The sequence below is a fragment of the Toxotes jaculatrix genome, chromosome 10, assembly GCF_017976425.1.
Source record: "Toxotes jaculatrix isolate fToxJac2 chromosome 10, fToxJac2.pri, whole genome shotgun sequence".
Lineage (NCBI taxonomy): Eukaryota > Metazoa > Chordata > Actinopteri > Toxotidae > Toxotes > Toxotes jaculatrix.
In genome coordinates this window covers 9,068,353-9,090,003 of record NC_054403.1, presented here as the reverse complement: position 1 = coordinate 9,090,003, position 21,651 = coordinate 9,068,353, and the positions used below count along the sequence as shown (strand labels likewise).

Here is a 21,651-nt window from a genome sequence, read left to right as displayed (position 1 = left end):
CTAGATTTTTGGAGCCTCATGGCCTTTGACATGCCACTACTATCTCCCACCGCATTCCGATCCATCCCAGCGCTTCTTTTATCAAGACAACGCAGGGCTGATTTGTGGCTCATGGACATTTAGATTGAGCTGGGTGACTCCTTGCTGGAGTCCAGAGTCCCATACCACCTTTGTAGATGACCACAAAGGCCAGAGGAAAGACGGAGGGGATCAGTTTTATCATCTGCTGGGATTTAGCGAGTGAACCATGGTTCACCTCATGTGATTATCAGTGCAAATGAAGCAAGACGGAAACTTCAGTGAGCCTCCTGCTGAGGAACAAGCTCACTAAGAGACCTTCTGTAGGCATCCTTCAGCTGATTACACATGTATGACCTGACAATACTAATACCACCCACTGATGTGGATGTTACTGGATGTTTTTGAAGAAAAAACTACTAAGATTTAGAATGGACTAAGCTTAATACAAAGGCATTTTTATGGACACAACAATGGGATAATCAGAGCTCTACTCTCTGTTTTCTCTCTTGACAACCTGTAATTTTGCAAGTTTTATTACAATGAGAAGGAGCTCAGAAGACTGGAGTTTGTTTTTCATTAAAAGTTTATTTATTGAGTGTTAGTGAGAGCATTTTGAATGCATTTGCTTTGGGGGCAAAATAGTTTTCAACACAAAAAGCCAAAAAAAAGGGGGTCACAAAATAATTACAGGGATGAGAAAGAAAAGACATATTTTTGTTACACAAAAATTATGTAAATATATATTTTTTTAACTTTTAATCTCTTATGAATAATGGGTACCTCTTCAAGCCTTTTCAACAAAATACACACACAAATCTGAGACAAAAAAAAACGCTTTTAATTTGTGGTGAGAGCTCACAGACTAAGCTTCAGTTTAAGGGATCACTAAAGCTCCCATTTTTCAATTTAGTAGTAAATAATTCCTCCTTATTTTATGTTATCCATCTGATACAATGAATTATTTATCCCTATTTTGAAATTTATGGACACATTTTTTGCACTCATTTCCTCGCAGTAAATTCAGGGCTGTTACTCTTCATGTTCTCATCTCTTTTGTCCATTTCTCTTGGCATTCTCCCCAACTCTCCCCAATATAAAGTGATGGTTAATAGAGAATGAAAGTGGAATAATATGCTCCATTTCTTTGTGTAGAACTTCCCGGAATTATCTCAACTCTGGGCATGGCCAAAGGATATGTCTTAGGTGTATGGCTTTAATTTGAAGGAGCAGCAGAAAGCGATCAGTCAGTTTAACAAAAGCTTCTCATAAGAAATGAAGGTAGATTGGAAATTTGTGAGGGAATACAGGCATAGAAGTCATGTTGACTGATTGTTGATGTGGATTAATGGGCAGTTGGTCGATGAGCTCGGGCATCTCGCCCACTATTTTCTGTGCTAAGGGAAACACTGAGCCAGTAATGGGATTAATGAAACGCTAATGTGTAACTCCCCTCTGTCTTTAACAGGGATGAAACTCTGTGTACTCATTGTTCACTATATACATAATCTCACAAACGAGCCCTGTGCACACACACACTGGTTGAGAGCGAGATAAACAGTAACTCAGCAACTCCCACATGTACAATATTAACCTTTAGCTTTTCAGCTTGTGTGTGCGCTTCAGTGTGTGCGCTTCAGCATGTGTTGCATCTCTTCTAACCTTTAGCTCTGACCAATAGGAAGATGAAATGCCAGTTTTTTCTCTCTGACCCATTTTCCCCTCTGCTTATTTCTCTGAACACGCAACATTTCAGCTGCTATTAGTCAAATGATGCACTGTCTGAGACGGCAGTTCAGAGAAGTGTGTGTGTATTTCTGTGTGTGTGTGTGTGTGTGCTGGGTGTTTGTATATGTGTGTGTGTGTGTGTGTGTGTAACTCTCAGGGCATGTTTGTTCACCTGTTAGTTTTGTGTATTCAAGGGTGTTAATGTGTGTATGCCCTCTAGGGTTGTGTCAGTTTTTTTTTTTTTTAAATAAGCATCTAATTGATGTGGACCTACATTTACAGCAAACAAAAGAAGAAGAGTCAGTCACCACCGTCTGAAAATGCCTTTTTCCTTTCATAATAGTGGCCTTTTGCGTTTAGATTTACACTCCCGCCGGTCAGCTCACACTGAAAGAGTGACTGTGCAGACCACTTCTTCAGGCTGTTTTTCCCCGGAACATGATTTGTGTAAAATTGCTGAGGTTTTCTGCGGCTGCAGCTCAATGATATCGGTGAAAAGAGCCATTACAGCCAATTAGCTACTCTGTCATTAGGGAGGGTTGTGTGGGCTACTGGCAACTTGTCCACACAACAGAATACATTATAGCTGAAATAGCTGGTAAAGTTGAAAAAGCTCATATCTAAAAATGTTCCATATTGAGAACAGCAGTGTCGTGGTACGCTTGTATTCTGCAGTCCATATGGTAATGAAATTAATATTGGATGCTTTGGCTGCTGTTGTTGCTCCTCATAACTTTAATACTATATGCAACAGCTTATAGTATTATAAACTATAAACCCCCCACCTCCACCCCACCCCTCCCTCTGGTTACTCTGTTTTATTGCGCCAATCGACCGCTTTCAGATTTCTATAATCTGTTCTCCCCCGGTACACACCTGTCATTTTATGTGGGTTCTGGCTTAGAAGCTTTGTATGCACATTTTGAACAGGCCTCCTTCATTTTGTGAGTGTTTGTGTGTCTGTTTGTGTCTGTGTGTGTCTGTGTGCGTCTGTGTGTGTCTGTGTGGAGGGTAGGGCGGGCCATGAGTGCAGCAGAAAGGTTCAGGATGTGATGTGCTCTAAGATGAGTCTGTCTACATCTGTCATGTTGGAGTGCGCTCAGTCTGTTCATGTTTGAGACAGATGACTTGCTCTGCTCCCCAAGGTCCTCCTGTTATTCTGCATCCTTTATCTCCTACTGATCCAACAGACGGCCTGCACCGTGTGTGTGTACTTTTGTTTTGTGTCTAGGCGTGGGTGTGTGTGTATATGTGGAACATTCCCCATGAGCGCGTCCTGTCTTCTGTGTTTCCTCATGTGCTTCATGCATACAGGACAATGTCGTCCTCTGATTTTTGCATGTGTATGTGTGTGCGGAGCCACAGGGGGAAGTTTTAGTGCCTCGTACAGGAGCGCGGGGTTTTGCAGCGTACTGAGTTGGGAAATGCACAGCAGTGTAAAAGCTCTGCCCCGCTGGATTCACCAGAGAGGTGACACACAGACACCCGCAGCTAAATGATGCAGAAGCTCTCGGTGTCTGCAGGCTGTGAGTGTTTTACACACACATACACACTCGCAGATACACACAGAGACACTTTGGGAGCTGCTGACAGGTCCTCTGCAGAGGTTAAAAGCTGTCATAAGCAGTCTTGAAGCACTAGCCCAGTGGTGCTGGCCATGAAAGTCCATAATGCCCAACCTTTGGCTCGGTAATCTGGGACTGTCTTTTCTGATGTGCAGGGACCACACACACACACAAAGACACCCACACATACAATAAAACAAATCACCAAGGAACATTCACATTTTCCCAAACATTTGTACACATGCAGACATACAAATTCCCACTCATGAACATGTCTGTCCAAGCATGTACACACACTCAAATACACATAAATATACACGCAAATGCACACATATCGACAAAGAAATGCTCAGATGCACAGAGTTGCAGTGAGGCCGAAACACACGTGAAAGACTCAGGGGACAGTGTCACTGAAATGGTGGGTGCGAGTGAGAGGGAAGCAAGCTGGCAGACACACACACTCTCACACACATGCATCACAATCCAACACACACACATATGCTTCCTCTGCTTCACAGAGAGAGATCACCTCCCACTTCTTTTTTCCAAACTGAGCTCTCCTCCTCCTCCTCCTCCTCCTCCTCCTCTCAACTCCTCACTTCATCACCTCCTTCCATATTCCCTCGCTGACATATTCATGCATGCACAGACAGCCCCATCCACTGTCCTACGAACACACACTCACACACACTTGCATGCAAGCACACTTCAGACAGATCAAGTCTCACTCCTCCCCGGCTTGCGCACTCTCTCGGCTTCAAAAAAAAGGAATCTCCCACTTCCTCTCCTGCCCCTCCTCAACCCGCACTCCCCTTTCCATCCACTTTCTAAACACCTCACCCCCACTCCCCCCCAACACACACACCTCGCCACTTCAGCCTCCCTCCCTCACCCCCTCCTGCAGCACCACCCACCCCTCCTCACCCCAGCCCTCGCTATCCCATAGTGCTCTCTGCCGGGAGGATTTAGCGGTACCCTGTAATTTTGGTGCCGGAGGAGCTCTTAAGTCCTGCCTGATCTTCTGGCTACACAGGCAGCCAATGTGAGTGTGTGTTTGTGTATGTGTGAATATGTATTTGTGTGTGTGTGTGTGTGTGCGTGTGTGCGTGCACATGTTAGTGTGTGTTCGCTTCTCTGGGTCCAAATGCTTACATGTCTGTATTTTTTTTTCCGCAACCATTTCAAGTGTGGTTGTATTTGTGTGTGTGCAGCCGTGCATACTCTTGCTTTTTTTGTGTGTTTGTGTGTGTATGTGTGCGCAAGAGCAGTCTAATCAGGACACACAGGAGAGGAGCTCCCCCTAGGGCTGTGTACTGAAGCAGTGAGCTGAGCAACAGTTGTGTGCACTGGGCCTCTAACCACCTTAAACCTTGACACTAATGCTGCCACCTTCTTAGCGTTCGTGCAGTAAAGCAGCTCCTGGGAACAGGCAGCACGCAGTGATGTTAGAGGTGCTACATGGTGATACTTTGCAAAAAACAAAATGGGGGGAAAAAAAGCACCATTATTGAACATGAAGATTAGAAAATCATCCGTGTCCAAGCACATTACTCAAAACCACATTTATGCTAGCCTAAATTCAATATTGCATTTTCAAAATAGCATGAAAAATGTGCGGCACCAGTGTCAAAGATATGACTATTTTATATTGTCTGCCAAGTTTTATTATCGAAAAGAAACATGAGAGGAAAACATTGGCCGGACCGAGTGTGCCCAATTTATCTGAGATGATATGAAAAGTCTGAATGAATTTTCTTTGCCGATGCCGAAACCTGCGGAGGAGGCTACGTGGGAGAGACGGCGGGCGAGAGGTTGGAGGTTGATTACTGATTTCCATTTCTATTTCTAGGACAAAGAAATGGAGGGCTGATGGGCTGGGACATCTATTTAGATCCATTTCATTCTGCCATAATCAGGCTTTAGCCATGCCCTAATACTCAGGATTAGAAAAGGTTCAAAGTGCAAACATCTAGATCCCTGAGTATTATTCCAGTCTGCCAACCTCACTCTGTATATGTTTGCATGTGTGTGTATGTGTGTGTGTGTGCACATGCATGCTTGTATGCATGCCAGATCTGCTGGGGAGGGTTATCTCTGGAATCAGGCCCATAAACCTAATCTAACCCTCTCTGTGCTCATTCAGGAGTGAAATATTTTGTGCAAATAGGCTCTCTTTTCCTTCTCCCCACTTCGACTCTGGTTCGCTAATGTAAACAAAAACCGAGATAGGAATATGGCAGGTATGAGAAATAGCCATTTCTGTTGTGACGCTCTGTTTGATACAGACACACATACCTGACAGGCTGTGTTTAGCTCCCTGCTTTGCCTCAGATGGATGAAACAGCTCTGTGTGCTGGTGTTTTTCCTTGATGCTAAGTGTGAGTGATCAGATCGTGGTTGCGCCTGTTTATGCATTTAGTTTTTTCTTTTTTTTTTTGGAAAATGTAGACATTATTACTGGTGGTTACTGTGACTACCCGGTGCCTGCTTGGCTCGTCTAAGTGGAAGTCTGAATGCTGCTGTGGAGAATGGGGGGGCGGTGTGTGAAAGGTAGCCAATGAATGTCACCTCTCATCCACTTTCTCATTAAACAACCTGCTCTCTGTCTGTCACATGGGCTGTATCCATCCCCTCGTTCGGTGCTTCGGGCAGATGTTGCGCACGCCAGCGCGCACGCGCACGCACAGACACTGGAGCGCATGTACACACACGTACACACATGCCCATTGCTCCGTATGAAAGCAAGCCCCCCTGGGCTGGACAGGAATAATAAGCAGCAGATGATTCATGATGGAGATGGGGAATGTATTCAGCAGGACCACCTGAGTGACCTCATTTAGCAGACCTGAGAATAAATATAGACCACCGCATCGCACTCTAGCCTTAGCTTGTGTCGTCTCGGGCCAGTCAGCACTGCATCTCTCACACATCTCCCACTCCTTCTCCTCGGAGCACCTCAGGGAGCAGTCCTTCCACTCTACCCCGAATGTCCTTGTGAAATCTTGTGTGCATATGTGCGTGTGTGTGCATTCATATATGCACGTTAATGTGTTAGCAGTAGTGGTACGGGTGTAGTATTGGAACAGGAGCTTTTGTTGCGGGCCAGCTCTTTCCCTTGTATGGCGGCCTCTTGGCTGATACGTTTGTACTGTAGATATTTCCCAACATCAACATTTGGCACCTGGTTTCTCTTATGACTTCAGCAGCTGTAGATCTTTTGTTCTCCCACTAGTCACTCTGCGGCCAATGATCCACACCCACAAAGAGGGCCTTAAATCATACAAAAAACCCTCTTTGGAGCCGACCACTTTATTAAAAAAAGCAACATTCCTTCATGCAATGACCAGTTCTTTCGGTATTCTGGACCGCTAACGCTGAACCGGTTTGCTCCACTAAATCATTAGCAGCAGACGGGGAGTTTCTTTGTTCTTCGTCCTGTCGTTGCTTTATCCCCTTGTGTTTTTATCTCCGCTGAGACACACAGGAAGACCCAATTCCCCACTTGCCTCTTTCCAAAACACGACATGACCGTCGGCCTTTTAATATCTGGAAATCCAGATTTGGATTAACGTCAGTATGCTGGGATGAAACCAGAGAGAGAGAGAGAGGGTTAGAGAGGGAGAAAAAAAAATTGAGTGAGAGAAAGAGGCGATAGAGAGAGTGAGAGGCTTTCAGATTAAAAAAAAAAAAAAAAGCTGGCAGTGTGTCCTTGTTGTGGAGTAGGGTTAGGGAGTGTGAGAAACGTGGCTGGCACTCATCGTTTTTTGAGTGAACTCTGACACGATGGATGTAAATACACTCATATCAGACGGGGGTTAAAATGACAAAAACAGGGATGGAAGCTTTTTTTTTCTTTTTTTTTAGAGACATTTTATAATGCACTCAACAGTTGTTTCTGTAGTTGATTTCCATGTTGAATAGTACTTAAAAGATGGATTCACATAAGGAAATGTGGTTAAAATTGGACACGGTTAATCGGATTATGAATTTCCAGCGGTACAGTAAAGGCCTTGAATGATTTGACGTTTTAAATGGCCTGAACACAAACACTTATAAAGTGATCATCTCTTTATAAATCCAGCTCTCTTTCAGTTGTTAGCCTAAACAGATGCCTCCAAGGGCCAACTTATCATCATGCCACATCAGTAATGTAGGAGCCTGTTCAGCCAGCCTGAAGGAATAGTTAATTTAGATGACAGAAGTAAGTTAACGCTGAGAAGATTTGCTCTCCCTGAGTGGATATAAAATTCATAGCATGACGCTCACTCTTAGTCAGATTATTCCAGCGCCTTTGAGCTTGATCTTCAAAGAGCTCATTTTTGTATAACCTTGCCCTGGAAATTTAAAAATTGAAAGAAGAGAAGAAATTGGGTGGAAAATGGCAGGATGAGGTTAGCGCTTGTGGCCACGTCTGGGCCATCGACAGGCTGAGAGTCGGTGCGTCTTTAAGACTGGAAACAGGCCTGGTCACCTCACTGTCTTTGAATGTTCCCTTAAGCACAGACATGCTCCCTGCATAGACTTTACATAAATCATAAGACTCACTTAGCCTTGAGTGTTCATTCACATTAATGTCCCACGTAAATTTTAAATCTTTTTGTTCCTGTACGGCACTCGGCCCCCGCCGGCCCCTCGTGTATATTTCAGCGTCCGGTTCACTGAGTCATGTTGAGTCTGCAGCCGGAGGGTGGGGGGGTGGGGGTGCGGGATTTGCCAAAGAGCTCCTGACACGATGTTATCACAATCATTCTCACAAATTATCACGTACTCCGGCCACACTAACAAAATGTTGTGGTTCTCTACGTAATTTAGAGCCCGAGTATGATCTGATAATGTAACATAATATTAGTGCAATTCATTATTTAGTTTTCTTCAATTTCGCCTGAGTACAAAGCTGAAATCCCACGGGGCAACAAAATGTCAGCATTAATAATACTAAGGAATGACAAGGCATGAATCAACTAGATGAGCTTTTCCATAGCTGCAGAGCCAGATTTCAGCACTGCTTGACACGGTCTCAGTTTATAGCAGGGAAATGCATGTATAAACACTGATACATCATACCAGCGAGGTAAGCATTTAAGTGTTTGCCGTGCATTATTTGGACCCACCCAAACCCCCCACCACCACCCCCCTTCCCCCCATCTGTGCCTCTCATTGTGTCATCGTTAGATAAGCACCCTCTTCAAGACTATCTCATCATAATGAGGGTGCCATCTGAAGCAATCACCCAGGGAGATGGTCATTGAGTTAAGAGGGAGGGAAGGGGAGGGGCAGAGCCAGATAGCGCAGATAAAAACCTAAAAGAAGTGAGCGAAAGAACAGAGAGAGAGAGAGAGAGAGACCAAGACGGATAATGTGAGGAAGAGAAACAAAAGCATTTCTGAGGAAGGGAGTAAGTTAAAACAGCAGACTAAGCGGAGATGGAGAGCATTTGGGGAATTCCAAAATTAGAGCTGCCATCGCATGCGCCCGCACAGGCGCACACCCACACACACACAACTGCACAACTGCCTTGTGCTTAGCCGCTCAGTGTAAAGGTCAGAGTCACACTCTGTCTCCCTAGGTCATTATCATGGACCCTAAAATAGACAGCCAATTGTGTCACAGTGTCTGAAGTGAATGTGACATTGAATAAACAACCCTCGACCACGAGCTCCTCACTCAGAGCAGAGCAGAACGCACACTTTAAAACAAACGCAGGGAAGCTGACACACACACACACACACTTGCGTGCTCTAATGTATAAATGGACACACACATACACGCACGAACATTAAGGGAGGCATTTAGCTCTCAGCACTACCAGCAAGTAATGACACATGTGGCTCAGAGGGAGTAAGCTGCTCGAGGACTTGGCAAGCAGCTGGAACTCTCGCTGGCATGTCTCACTACTAAACTATGCACAGGCCGAAAACACACACTCTCTCACACACACACACAGGTCTGACCATGTTCCACTTCTCCACCTCAACGCCCACCCTCCCTCAGTAAGCTCTAATGTTGTTCCATTCATTTGACTTCACTTTATTGTGTTAATGAGAGATACCGTTGAGAGGAGCTGGCGGTTGATTGAGGGTGAGAACGGCTAATCACTGGAACAGCTAATCAGTGCTTGTCGTAAATATTGATTAGTTCTGTGCGTTATGGACGTGCTCATTAACCAGTGTGTCATCTTCTCTCCTCCTTTCTCCTCCTCTCCTGCTTCTCCTCTCCTTACCCTCCATCACTTCTTGTCCTTCACCCTCTCCTCTTTCTCTTTTGTGTCTCCCTCTTCCCCTCTTCCAGCAACCTCCAACGGTACAGTCGAGGGCCTGGAGAACCGGGAGGGAGGCGTGTGCAAGAGCCGAGCCATGAAAGTCATCATGAAAGTCGGACAAGGTAAATGTGCGCTCACCTCACATGTAGAACACAATACAGCGCTGCTGCCTCAAAGCCATGTTTCACTTTGGTGTGACATTTTCATTTATCGCCATGTGTGCTTAGCGTGACTTTGTCTGCCACCGGCCCCTGACAGGACCAGAACAACTGCAAAGTTGTGTTTTGAAATGAAATGAATCGCTCACCAGCGCTGATGCTTTTCAAAAACGTTCCTGTATGACTTCTTTAGTGGTATTACCTAGAGCATCAATATACCACTATACCACTACTACCAATATACCGACTTTCAGTGGTGTCACAACATATATGTTATTCAAAATGTAATACATTTTTAAATTAAATTTATTCATTTTAATTTATTTAATTAATTTAAAATTAAAGTACTTTTTTATAATTATTTTACAAAATACTGTCATCAGATTTAACAAAGCCAAGCAAAATGTAAAATCTTTTGCATGTATTTCCATCTGACATACTGTATGTGAAATTGAAACTGTAAACTACAGCAGACATCACTGTATAGATAGTCCTAACATGAAGAGGCATTCAAAACCATGTATTTCCAAATCTGAGTTCCTAAAGTGGTACTTTATTTGGAAAAAAAAAAAAAAACTTCTCTCATGAAGCGTCCATAACTGGTTATAACTACACATGACCAAATAATTCCACTGTGTAATAAAACTTTTATGAACTGTTTATACTCATGTACAAATTGTTCACTGGTGGGTTTAAAACTTTTTATAAATGTTTTCCAAAATTACAAAGAAGTTTCTGTTGAGTTCAACAGTTCATTCTTAACCTCAGTCTGACCGAGGAGAAAACAGTTTGCTCAGCTGATATGGTTAATGGAGGAGAAGTTTCTCTGAATAAATAAATACAATAAATAGTATTATAACTTGATAAATAAAATGAATATATATGTAAAATAAAGAAATATATCTTATTCCATATTCATATAAAATGAAAGGGCACATTTTATGTAATTACATAATACTTAAATGTTTTTATTAGCTGTTTATTCACTAGTTAGTTATAGTGACTGTTTATGAATTATAGTTAAAAAGTTCCTTGTTATGTTCTCAGAACATTGCAGTACATAGAATATATATATATATATATATATATATATATATATATATATATATTCAAATGTTCAAAATAGGTACTAAAAGAAATTATAATTAGTTTTAAATTTCACTTTCAAATCAACAAGTGTTCAGTTAGTCTTTAAAGTTGGGTGATACTGTGACAGACATTTGTCTTTCCGTACTGTTGACTCTGCAGTGACTGTCCCTTTAATATCTGTAGTTCTATTTAGTCCTGTCAGGCCATGTTGCAGATCAATAAGCAGCGCTCCTTTATAGACTGCACTAATGGATTTATAGGATTTTTGCCTCAGTGTGATGAAGTACACTGATTTGTTTGGTATTTATTTAGATATAAGTTTGCCACGAAAGGACATTCCCATCTGTGTAGTTTCTCAGTTAAATCATGACATATTTCGATATAATGCTGTAAAATTGCATATATAATGATAAAAGAGTGTTACCGTATCGCCTGCCTCTATTAGCCATATTTTAGAATAAATCTTTTCACATGCAAAGTTTGTGCAAAAATAGTGTAGAGAATGGGATCACTAAGAAATAACCAAATAAAAAATGACTTTGAAGAATGATTCCACTTCATCTTCTGATGTTCATCAGCTGTTTCTCAACCTGTTTCTTATACAGTAATCACAGAATGAAAATGTGTTTGAAATTGGAATGTAAGTGGATGGTCGGGGTAAGTCATCTAAAAATGCTGGAAGTAAACAAAAGAGCTTTGTTTAGATATCCTTGGACACAACATTTGGTTTGCATCATACATTTCACTTTTCGACGCAGTTTTACTCAATACGTGGACGTCCATATCCTGATTTTGACAGGGTACAGTACACAGATGTGTTGCTCTGTAAACATTCCCCCCTTCCTTAGTGTGGTTGTTTTGACCGAAACAGACACTAACCTCCATCTGAGTGGAACATCTGCCCACCACGATCATCTGATTCCAGCTTAAAAGCTGGATCTCAACATGTCAAAAATAAACTGAGGCTTGCTGAGAAATCTGCAGAGTGTGTGTGTGTGTGTGTGTGTGGATGGATGTCTGCAAATTTGTGAGCAGATATTTGAATGTTGGCTAGTGAGATGACAGCAGTGTCTCCTGGCAGTCGGTGGGAGAATATAAGCTAACAAGCTGCTGATGCTAGCAAGGTCTGAGTCGGAACAAATTCAGCAGATGCAGTGAAAAATACCCACCACCATCTCAGACACAGGCAGGCATTGCATTATCTTTCCATGTAGGTCAATTTGAGCATCCGACAGCCGGGGATTGCAACACCATTGCCAAATGACAAAACGGCTGCATGAGCGCAGGCAACACAGGTTTTTACTCTAAACTATTATCTGGGAGAAGAAAAACAACTCCCTGAACACGTTAATGAAATTTGAAAGGAAATGTCTTATTCCAGGAAAGTTCTAGGAAAGTTCCTCTCAGCTTGTGTCTGTTTCTGTGGCTGCCGGCTGTTCCTCAACATCGCCAGAGCCGTGCACTCGTTTCCCAGTATGGCCTGACGAGAGCTGTCACTCACAATCAATGTGCCCTAAAAACCCTGTTAGAAAAGATGCTGCTGGCCCAGCTGCTACTGCTTTTAAATCTATTTCTGTGGGTGGAATTTTTGATGCACAATGTGCCCGTCCAACCCAGTAACTATTTGAAGAAGGGCCGTGAGAAATTAGAGCATTGACAGAGATTTTGATTTGAAATGTGTGGATCATTTCTAGGTGATTGTTTTTCTTGAAAACATAAAGAAGGTAGAATTAGGGCTGCAACTAACGACCGGTTTCCTTATTGATTTACCTGCTAATTATTTCAATTAACATGTAAGAAAATACAGAATGAATAATGTTCATTCTCAGAGCTCAAGATGACAGATTTAAATTGCTTGAGCATTTCTATACAGATTTATTAGACATCTATAGTGACTAGGGACTTTAAGAAAATAATATTTTGCTTGTCATATAAATTATACTATATATAAAAACGTTAAAATATTTCCACCTTGATGAACTACAATGGCTCAAAAAAAAAATCCTGCTTATACTTTTAATTGCGTAACATTTTCAGTGCTGTACTTTTGTCTGAGTAGTCTGTGGTGTTGCTACTTTTGCTCATCTGCAGCATCTGAATACTTTCTCCACAGTTTCATGCCAAGTCCAAAACCCAAAGATATTCAGAGCGATATTTTTAATTGATTCCAGTAGAACTGAGAGGATTTGCTGATTAATTGGCTAAAGAGTGGACAGAAAATTCATTGCATTGTCATTTATACAGCAGAGTCATTTATCAAGCAAAAAAAAAAAACTGCAAGCATTCGCTGGTTTTAGCTTGTGAAAAATGAAAATTTGCTGCTTTTCCCTGTTTTTCTTAATTACAAATGTTATATATTTGCTTTGTGGACTGTGATGGGTTCACTGTTTTCTTATCAATTTATTGAAAAAACTCAAACAACTGATCAGTGAGGGAAAACAGTCTCTATTTGTAGCATTAGACTCTACCTTCTGCAGACACACTAGATGTTGTTTCAACAAACACAAAAAAAAAAGAAACCCTGTGCTCTGCTTGGCTCTGACCCAATATGCTATTGTGTTTAAGCCACATTTGCTCTGCCGTCTCCGCATCTGAATGCCAACACTTTCTCTAGCCAAGTCCCTGAGATCTTCCCATATGTCCACTCTTACTCCTTTGCACTTTGCACTATGGATTACATTTTGGTGACTCATCCCAATGTGCAATATGTGCACATTCTTTTAATGCTACATTTGCATTTTATTGTGAAGACACTCCCAGGTATAGTCACATTGAATCATCCATTTGCGGGAAGTTATGTGCCCTGACACGTTGCCGTCTAATTGCTCTTTAAATGCCTCGTGTTCCGTCTTTTGTGTTTATACAAAATGTGAAGTAAAAAGGAAAAGAAATTGAATGAGCGGGAAATACCTGGAACCCATATTTTATACATCGCTCTGTTTCTCCTCCACCACATCATGTCACTGTGCTCATTAGAAATATGTTGACTCACCGCCTCGCACGCATCTCTACCCCCCTCTCTTCATTTTCTCTCCCTCTACCTCTCCCAACATATCTGTCTCTCTCTCGTGTCGCTCGATCATTGTCTCCCTCACTCTCACTCCTCCTCTTCCCTCCGCCTTCTCCCTCCTTCTGGCGGGTTGGCAGTTCTGAGGTAGTTGCTGTCTGCATAGCTAAGGGAAATGTCAGCAGTACACACAGAAAAATGGGTCAGAACATTACTGCGCTCCCCGCACATGCTCAGTGGTTGACACAGAGTGTTGGGGTTATATGCATGGAGTGAATCAGATCACTGTGTCCTCTCATATCCTCGGCCATGCGTGAATGTTCCCACTTCTCACTCCTGTCTTTTTTCATCAATTATTGACGGCACACAACAGCTCACAGCTAGGTTCACCACCGCTGCAATCAGTTTGGAGCAATGCGGTTGTCTGGACATGGAGAAGATAGAGGAAGAGAGCAGATCAGTTTTTTAATAGTGTGGTTACGTTCACCAAAAGCCAAAAAAAAAAAAAAAAAAAAAAAATCAAATAAAGAGAAGGGGACACTGCCATGAATTTGTTCCTTTCCATCTTTGTCTTTTCCCTTTTCTCGTTTTTTTCCTCTTTTTTTTATGTCGTTCAATCTGCCAGACATCCCACACCCGAATCATTTCCCTCCACGAGTCTCGGCCAAACAGGGTTGGAAATAGCTTTTCGCTCACTCACTCACACACACACACATCTGCACATCCACACAAACTTGCCACGAGGGACTCCAATGTAAATTGCCTCCCCACACGCGCTCCTCTCTCTGTGTCACACACACACACGCCTTGAGCAGGCCTTTGGGCCGAGTCAGATAAGGCCTGATAGAGCAGAGGCATCTGATAGCATCCATCTGACCGGCTTCGATAATAGTTTTTAACAGTCCTCTGTCTGCCGGCCCTGCCCTCGTAAAAGCCACGCAGCGGACCCACCAGTATTTACCGCACAAAGACTTCAAAGTGTGTGTGCTGAAATCACAACAGACAGACAGATAAACTGTCTGTTTCCTTTGCGTTCTCCTCAGAGCTTATGCAACCCCCTCCTCTCTTCTTCTCCTCTCCTCCTTGCCCCGCCGCCCCCCCCCACTCTCTCTCTTCCTGTCCTCCTATTCTCTCCTCGTCAGAAGTGTGCCTCGTTCAGGCAGAGTTAAAGCCAGAGCAATAAATAAGGCATATTATGGCCTTTTAACGTGATGAATAATGTAAAACAATAAAAAGTTAATATATAACTACTTTAGCCTCATTCTGCCATGCCTAAGTGTATTGTAAGTATATTCTAGGTGTGTGCATATATGTGTGCACGTGTGTCTGTGTGTGTGAGGGAGAGTCCTATGCTCTCATGAAAGCGTCGGTGTTGGAAATGCCTGTCTGAGTGTGTGCTGAAGGAGCTGCTGATGTAGATGTGAGCTTGTTTTTTTACCACAGGACAGGGATACTGGCGTGTTCCACACACATTTGCTCACTTGTCCTTCCTATTTTTGTGCTTTCATGTTCACTTCTGGGTTGATTTCACCAAAGATAACCTTCTCTGCGCATAAAAGATATATCAAAAGATAATAAAAAATAATCCTTGCCGATACAGAGGATCGAGTCATTGTAATTCAGCGCATGCAGCTTGCCAAGGCTGAGTTTCTGTGTGTTTTTTGTTTCCCACAGTTCCAAACGCAGCGAACCCTGTGGCGCCGGAGGCTCCAGAAGACAACACCATACCGGAGTCCAGTTCCAGTCCGCCTGACCAGGGTCGGATTGGACCCGAGATGCCAGGAAACTCTGGTGAGCAGATTGACAGAGCAACAGTACAACCATAAACTGCTTTTTGAGACTCTTTTCAGAATGATTTCTCGTTTCTAGAGTGCAAATATTTTAGTTAGATAAAGGTTTTTGAAATGGAAAAAAAAAGAATATTCACAGCCTTAAGGGTTCTGCTAATAATTAATCACATTTAGCCTGAAAAGAGAAAATAAAAATCATAGTTGACTTTCCCAAAGTATGTTCTCTCTCAGATGGCTCTTTCATGCCCCAGGCGTTCCTTTGATTGCTGTGGGGTCAGCACACTAAAATAGGTGTAAAACCAATGTTGTATAATACTCACCAAAATGCAGCTTTAAACAATTAAACAATAAGGAACCCCACCCAGAACAAATACAGCTCACCCTGAGTCACTTCACTTACTCACACTGTGCACAAAGGGTGTGCTTCACCCAAGGAGACTCAAAGACATACTTCTTTATTATATATCTTTTTAAATCTCATTAGAATTGCAGATCAATGAAGATTAAAAGCAGAGATAATTGAAGAAGTCACTTGAGCCTTCTTGGATGCTCTGGGCCCTCCTTACTTCCTGTTTTCACATAGCTGCTTCCCACAGGAGGGGCCGCTTCTTTCTTTCTTTCTTTTTTTTTTCAGATCTATCCCTAGACTAACTTTTTGACTTACTCCACAACTCTGCCACAAACTTCCTCCGAGTACAGGCTGTTCTGCCTGTCCCAATGTGATAAGCCGTCCTCATTTAATAATTGCTTATTTGACATTAGTTGCTCTATAAAAAGATTTCCTAATGTCACTTTTCCCTATTCCCGGGCTTTTACCTGTCTACCATTGTTAGATCAGTGATTATGTCAAGTGAAGAAGTGAAGGGTGGAATGAAGGACGTGTCACTGCAGTTTGAGGGCCTGATATTTCAGGAATGAAATTTCTGACAGCCTCTCTCCAGCTCTCTCCAGTGCCCAGAAATTACAAAATTCCTGGTGCCTCTGATTTCACCGATACGTCAGGAATCGGTAGCTTTCAGTGATGTCGTTTAGTCGTGATAAGGCGTAAGGCGTAGTTATCCCCGTCTCAATAAACAGTTAAGTGCAGAGTGGTCAGCCCAGTGCGGAGAGACAGTCATTAAGTGGGGATGGCAGTCTCTGGAGGTATGAGTCTTTTGTGTGCCTGTGTGTCAGTCGGGATGGGGTGGGGTTTGGGCGGGGGGGGGCGGTTATGGACAGTAAAGAGGTGGTGCTGGTGGGAGGTGGGTGAGTCCTGCTCTTTGGCAGCAGCTGCATGCATACATGGAAAACAGATTTGGTTCCTCTCAGATTTCAGTCACTGGAGGAGCCAGTCATTCTCTCTCTCCCATCCAGTAACAACTCCCACCCATCCCTCTCCTCCCCCCCACCATCCTGAACCCTTTAGACAAAAGGATAAATAAAGTCAGATGTTCAGATATGCCCCCCCCCCCCCATTTTTTTCATATCTCACTTGGCCTTTGCCGTACAAATGTGGCCTTGACATGTCGTACAACTTGCCCGGGTTCAATCTTATCAGAGCAGAAATCTTTGTCATGTTGAGTGATGACTACAGATTTCATAAGGAGGCTATTTTGAATGAGCTAATTCAATTAGATTACATCAATGGAGCTGTTAGTCATGTTCAGCAAACAGCAAACAGGGCTGTGATTATAGTTGATTTAGTACCAGGACAGTTAGATCTGCATATGACAGGACTGGCTTACAGTAAATGTTATTACCCCTCTGTTTGTTTAGCAGTCTCTAAGGACCTGTGTGCAAAATTATTTCAGCAGGGAGGGGTGCCTATAAATCTTAAATATTTTATATTTAATAAAATATTTTATGCAAACGGAAAGGACATCCCGGGGTTATGAATTTTTTCTTTTTCCACGATATTTCAAAATAATACATGTATTCAAACAAATGGTGTGAATACAGCCATTTTCTTTTATGTGGATTTAGAGCTGCTAAATAGTTGGTGTTTTAACAGTACCCACATGCGTGAAACAAAACCAGGTGCCTGTGCTGAAGGGCTTTTGCACCCTGACCCATATTGTCTTCATATGGCAAAATAAAACTCTGTGGTGCACATGAAAACCATCTTTTTGATTTACCTATCTGAGCTTTTTTCATATCATAAATCTATAAATATAAAATAAAAATATGGGAGGAAAAAAAAGACCTTTGCCTTGTTCTCTGAAGAAGTTGGACTGCCCTCCCTTCAGCAAAAATAAATTCACAATTCCCTGCTCCTTCTCTGACCCTCCCTCCCCCCACATTAACTTTTGTGCAGTGCCTAACCCCTCACTCTTTTTATTTCCCTCTCTAGACCACATGAATCAGGACCAGGGTTCCTCAGCGAACTCGGACGGCATCCTTGGATCCAGAGTGGCCGTGTTCTCCGCCATCGGGGCCGGCTGCATCATCTTCCTCCTGCTCATCCTCCTCCTCGTCATCCTGCTTATCAAGATGCGCAAGCGCGCCAGGAAAAACGCCCACTCGCAGCCCCGCCCCTCAGCACTGTCTCTCAGCACGCTGTCCAATCCCAAGATGCCCGGGGGCACGGCTGGCACGGAGCCCAGTGACATCATCATTCCGCTGCGGACAGAGAACAACTACTGCCCTCACTATGAGAAGGTGAGCGGCGATTATGGCCACCCCGTCTACATTGTCCAGGAGATGCCACCGCAGAGCCCTGCCAACATCTACTACAAAGTCTGACACGCTCCGCACAGCCAGCGACACAGCCAGGAGAGAGAGAAAGAGAGGAGCGCTTGATTTATAATCTTTGGAAGAACACCTTCCTTTGCATTCTGGGGACTTGATGCTCCTTCAAGCCCCTGTTATTTCTACCACCTGCTGCACAAATCTGGAGAGACACGCACTGACCAGTAACCAGCGGGATTGTGAGCTGACTGATGAGAGGTTTATTCTGTTTGTTTGGGTTGTCTGACAATCCCCACCCCTCCTTTTCCTCCCCCTCCCCTCACCTCCCCACCTTCTACGTCTCCCTGCTGTGCTCCGACACGGGGGCGGGGCTGGAGCGAACCAACAGATGGAACTCTAGCTTCCTGATTTGCTGTCCCCTTTAATGGGCAGGATATAACTTATCTCAGTTCCCCGAAGTACAGTCTGTGCTACACCCAATTAAACACACCATCCTAGCACACTAGCCAGGAACAGGCAGACACAGGCCCTGAATGCCACTCAGCCTGCAGTCTGTGTGCAAGCATAAAATGTGTGTGTGTGTCTGCGTGCGTGTGTGTGTGTGTGTGTGTGTTAGCCAGGGCTCCGTACTGGGCCAGGAAACTCTCCAGATAGCTCAGGTATCAGACACAGTGTGTGAAATAATGTGTTCCTCTCCCTTCGCACCTCTGATGTTTGCCTTACTTACTATTTTTGATGGAGGATTTCCTCGAACCCTGAGTCAGTTCACAAAGCAGTTGTATTTTGTTAGACTTTTCCTACAAGTGCACAATGTATAGAATTGAATAGATCATCATTATTACTCCATCTTCTCACCGCCCATGTCATCCATCACACTCTTGATTTTTTGTTCCCAAGTCAGTCCCTTGACCTGGACTTTTGATGTCGAGGTGTGTATGTGAGTGTGTGTGTGACCTTCTCCACTGGTCTGATGTGAGTGTTACCATTACTCTGGTATTTATGACCTACTTCTGTGTATCTGAAGGTGTGTCCTCTGTGTGTGGTGTGTGTGTGTGTGTGTGTGTGTGTGTGTGTGTGTGTGTGTGTGTGTGTGCGTGTGCGTGTGCGTGTGTGTGTGTGTTTGGGCATGTCCAGACCAGTCTTATATCTGGGCAGACTTATTGGCTTAGGGGTAGAACAGCAAGTTACTGTAGCATAAGCTGCAAAAACAAGACAGACAGACTGAAGGCGCCGACAGACAGAAATGCCCGAGATCTTACAAAACCCTTCTAGTGCTCCAGCTGGCATCAATTGAAGGCTTTATTGTGTCTGATGAGCTTTCAGGGAGATGGTTTTTAAGACAGCAGGCAGGTTGATATTTGTTTGTTCTAGCCTCTGGTGCTACAGTGTAAGCATCAAACAGTCAGTTTGGTGCCTGCTGCCTGGGCGAGATGGGCGTAGGTTTGACGGTCGACACTGATTGGCTGGCCTACATAGGTAGGATGCCCTATATATAAGTTGGATGGCGAGCTACGGCTGAACATTGGGATACAGTATTGTCAACTGCCAATTGGCTGCCATCTGTAGATGAGTCAGTGGAGTGCGCAGTCAGTGTCGTCGCCAGCGTGTGACTAATCTATGTGCCATCTCCATGCCCACACTCACCAGCCAGGGAGGAGAGAGAGAGAGAGAGAGAGAGAGAGAGAGAGAGAGAGCGGCGGATAAAGGAGAAAATGTTCCTGTGACTTGGCTTTAACCTGGCGAAGATGGCGGTGAGGGTGGGGGATGGGGGGTGGAAGGGGGTTGTTGGGGTGTGTGAGGGGGTTGATGGGTGAGGTGGGGTGAGGTGGGGATGGTGGGGGGGGGGGGGTAGTTTAGCATTCATTTTTCCATCCTCTCACTAGTTGTGCTGTGAATAAAAAATGCTGTGCAGAATATTCCACAGTCAAGGTGTTCAGCCAGCGAGGACACTGCAGCTCAGCTATCACACAGCCCAGGGCAGCGGCACCGAGACAGGATTCACTGCAGCTGGATGTGAGCACACCGAAGCTCGCCTTTAGGTGGGGTGGGGGTGGGGGGAGAGGGAGGGGTCGGGGGGTGTTTGAATCTGTCTGCGTGCACATGTAGGTGCTTCCATGTGTGCTTATTTGTGCTTATACTTGCAGTTTTTTTCCCTCTGTGTGTGTGTGTGTGAATGCCTCTGTGGTCTCGCAGCTAAACAGACTTGTTTTGGGACTGGAGCAAGGTGCTCCAAACGGCGTGGCTGCCAAAGTACGGAGCGCCACAGTCCCCCAGTTAATGATGTGTGAGAGGAGAGAAGATAAGAACAGCTACTCCCCGACACGAGCTGACGTTTGGTGCACGTGTGCACACACACGCACAGATACACCGAGACTGACGGGTCCAGGTTTATGTCCGGTCAAACGGTCAGACTGCCAGTGAATGTTTATTCACTAGCAGAGGCACCTATCATCCGCTGCCACAAACTGTTGCCATCCACGGATATACACTGCTGAGATAAAAGGCAGCCCAGCTTGAAGACTCGGAGAAGACTCCAATGGCTTTTGCGTGTCGTTAACCTTAGAGTTAACAACCTAAACAGCTGCTCGTACTTTTGTGGTCCTGTGTTTTAACTCAGCATGCAGCCCTCAGTGGCCCTCTGTGAAACACATCTAGATCAAATATTTTTGTTTCGGATCGATGCGCATCCATTCACCTACGCCAGCCAAGGGAGTCATTACCAAATTACCACAAACCATATCTCATTTTCATTCATTCTTGTGACCACTTAATGTTATTCAAATTTTGGGGGGAAAAAAGAAAAAATTAAAGGAGATAACAGAGAAATGTAAATATATGGATAGAGCCCAATTTAAGATGTAATTTCACCTGAACACTGCTCATAATAAAAGTTTAAGATTAGATTTTTGTAATGGAGGATGTTTGTAAATAGCTGTCTTTTTAAAGTGTGTTTTGTATGAATCCTTGCATTTTTTTGTCTCTGTTTGAAATATGTTTTTATTTTCTTTTAGAGTTAAACTGAATATTGCAAACGGACACATGAGCTGTCTTTTTTTTTTTTTTTTTTTTTTGCAGTGTCCAGTATTGTCAAAAAAAGACTTTGTTACCACACGTGTTTAAAAAAAAAAAAAAAACTGGGGTTCAGAGTTTTTACATCGTCATTCAACAGGATTCTAGTTGCTCAGAAACTGTTCAGGACTGAAGCTTTGTCACCAAGCGGCTTTGAAATGGTCATGAAACTATGAGTGATAAGGCCCCTTTCCTGTTGGAGACAGCACTTAACTCTGCGTATGAAGACTGTGTTATTACACTGCCTTTGAGTTACCTACACCTTCCACTCCATTATAAGATGTAACAAAAACATTTTGGT

General features: G+C 43.6%; 1 protein-coding gene across 1 annotated transcript in view; it reads left to right on the top strand.

Annotated features, from left to right (window-relative positions):
* efnb1 (ephrin-B1) overlaps positions 1–20,027 on the top strand; it is a 56,168-nt gene extending 36,141 nt beyond the window's left edge. The window contains exons 3-5 of the mRNA XM_041048400.1: positions 9,600–9,692; positions 15,499–15,615; positions 17,944–20,027. Of these exons, the coding sequence (XP_040904334.1) occupies positions 9,600–9,692; positions 15,499–15,615; positions 17,944–18,335 (602 nt within the window). The 3' untranslated portion in view covers positions 18,336–20,027. The remainder of the gene's footprint in view (positions 1–9,599; positions 9,693–15,498; positions 15,616–17,943) is intronic.
* Positions 20,028–21,651: the final 1,624 nt, after the last annotated feature.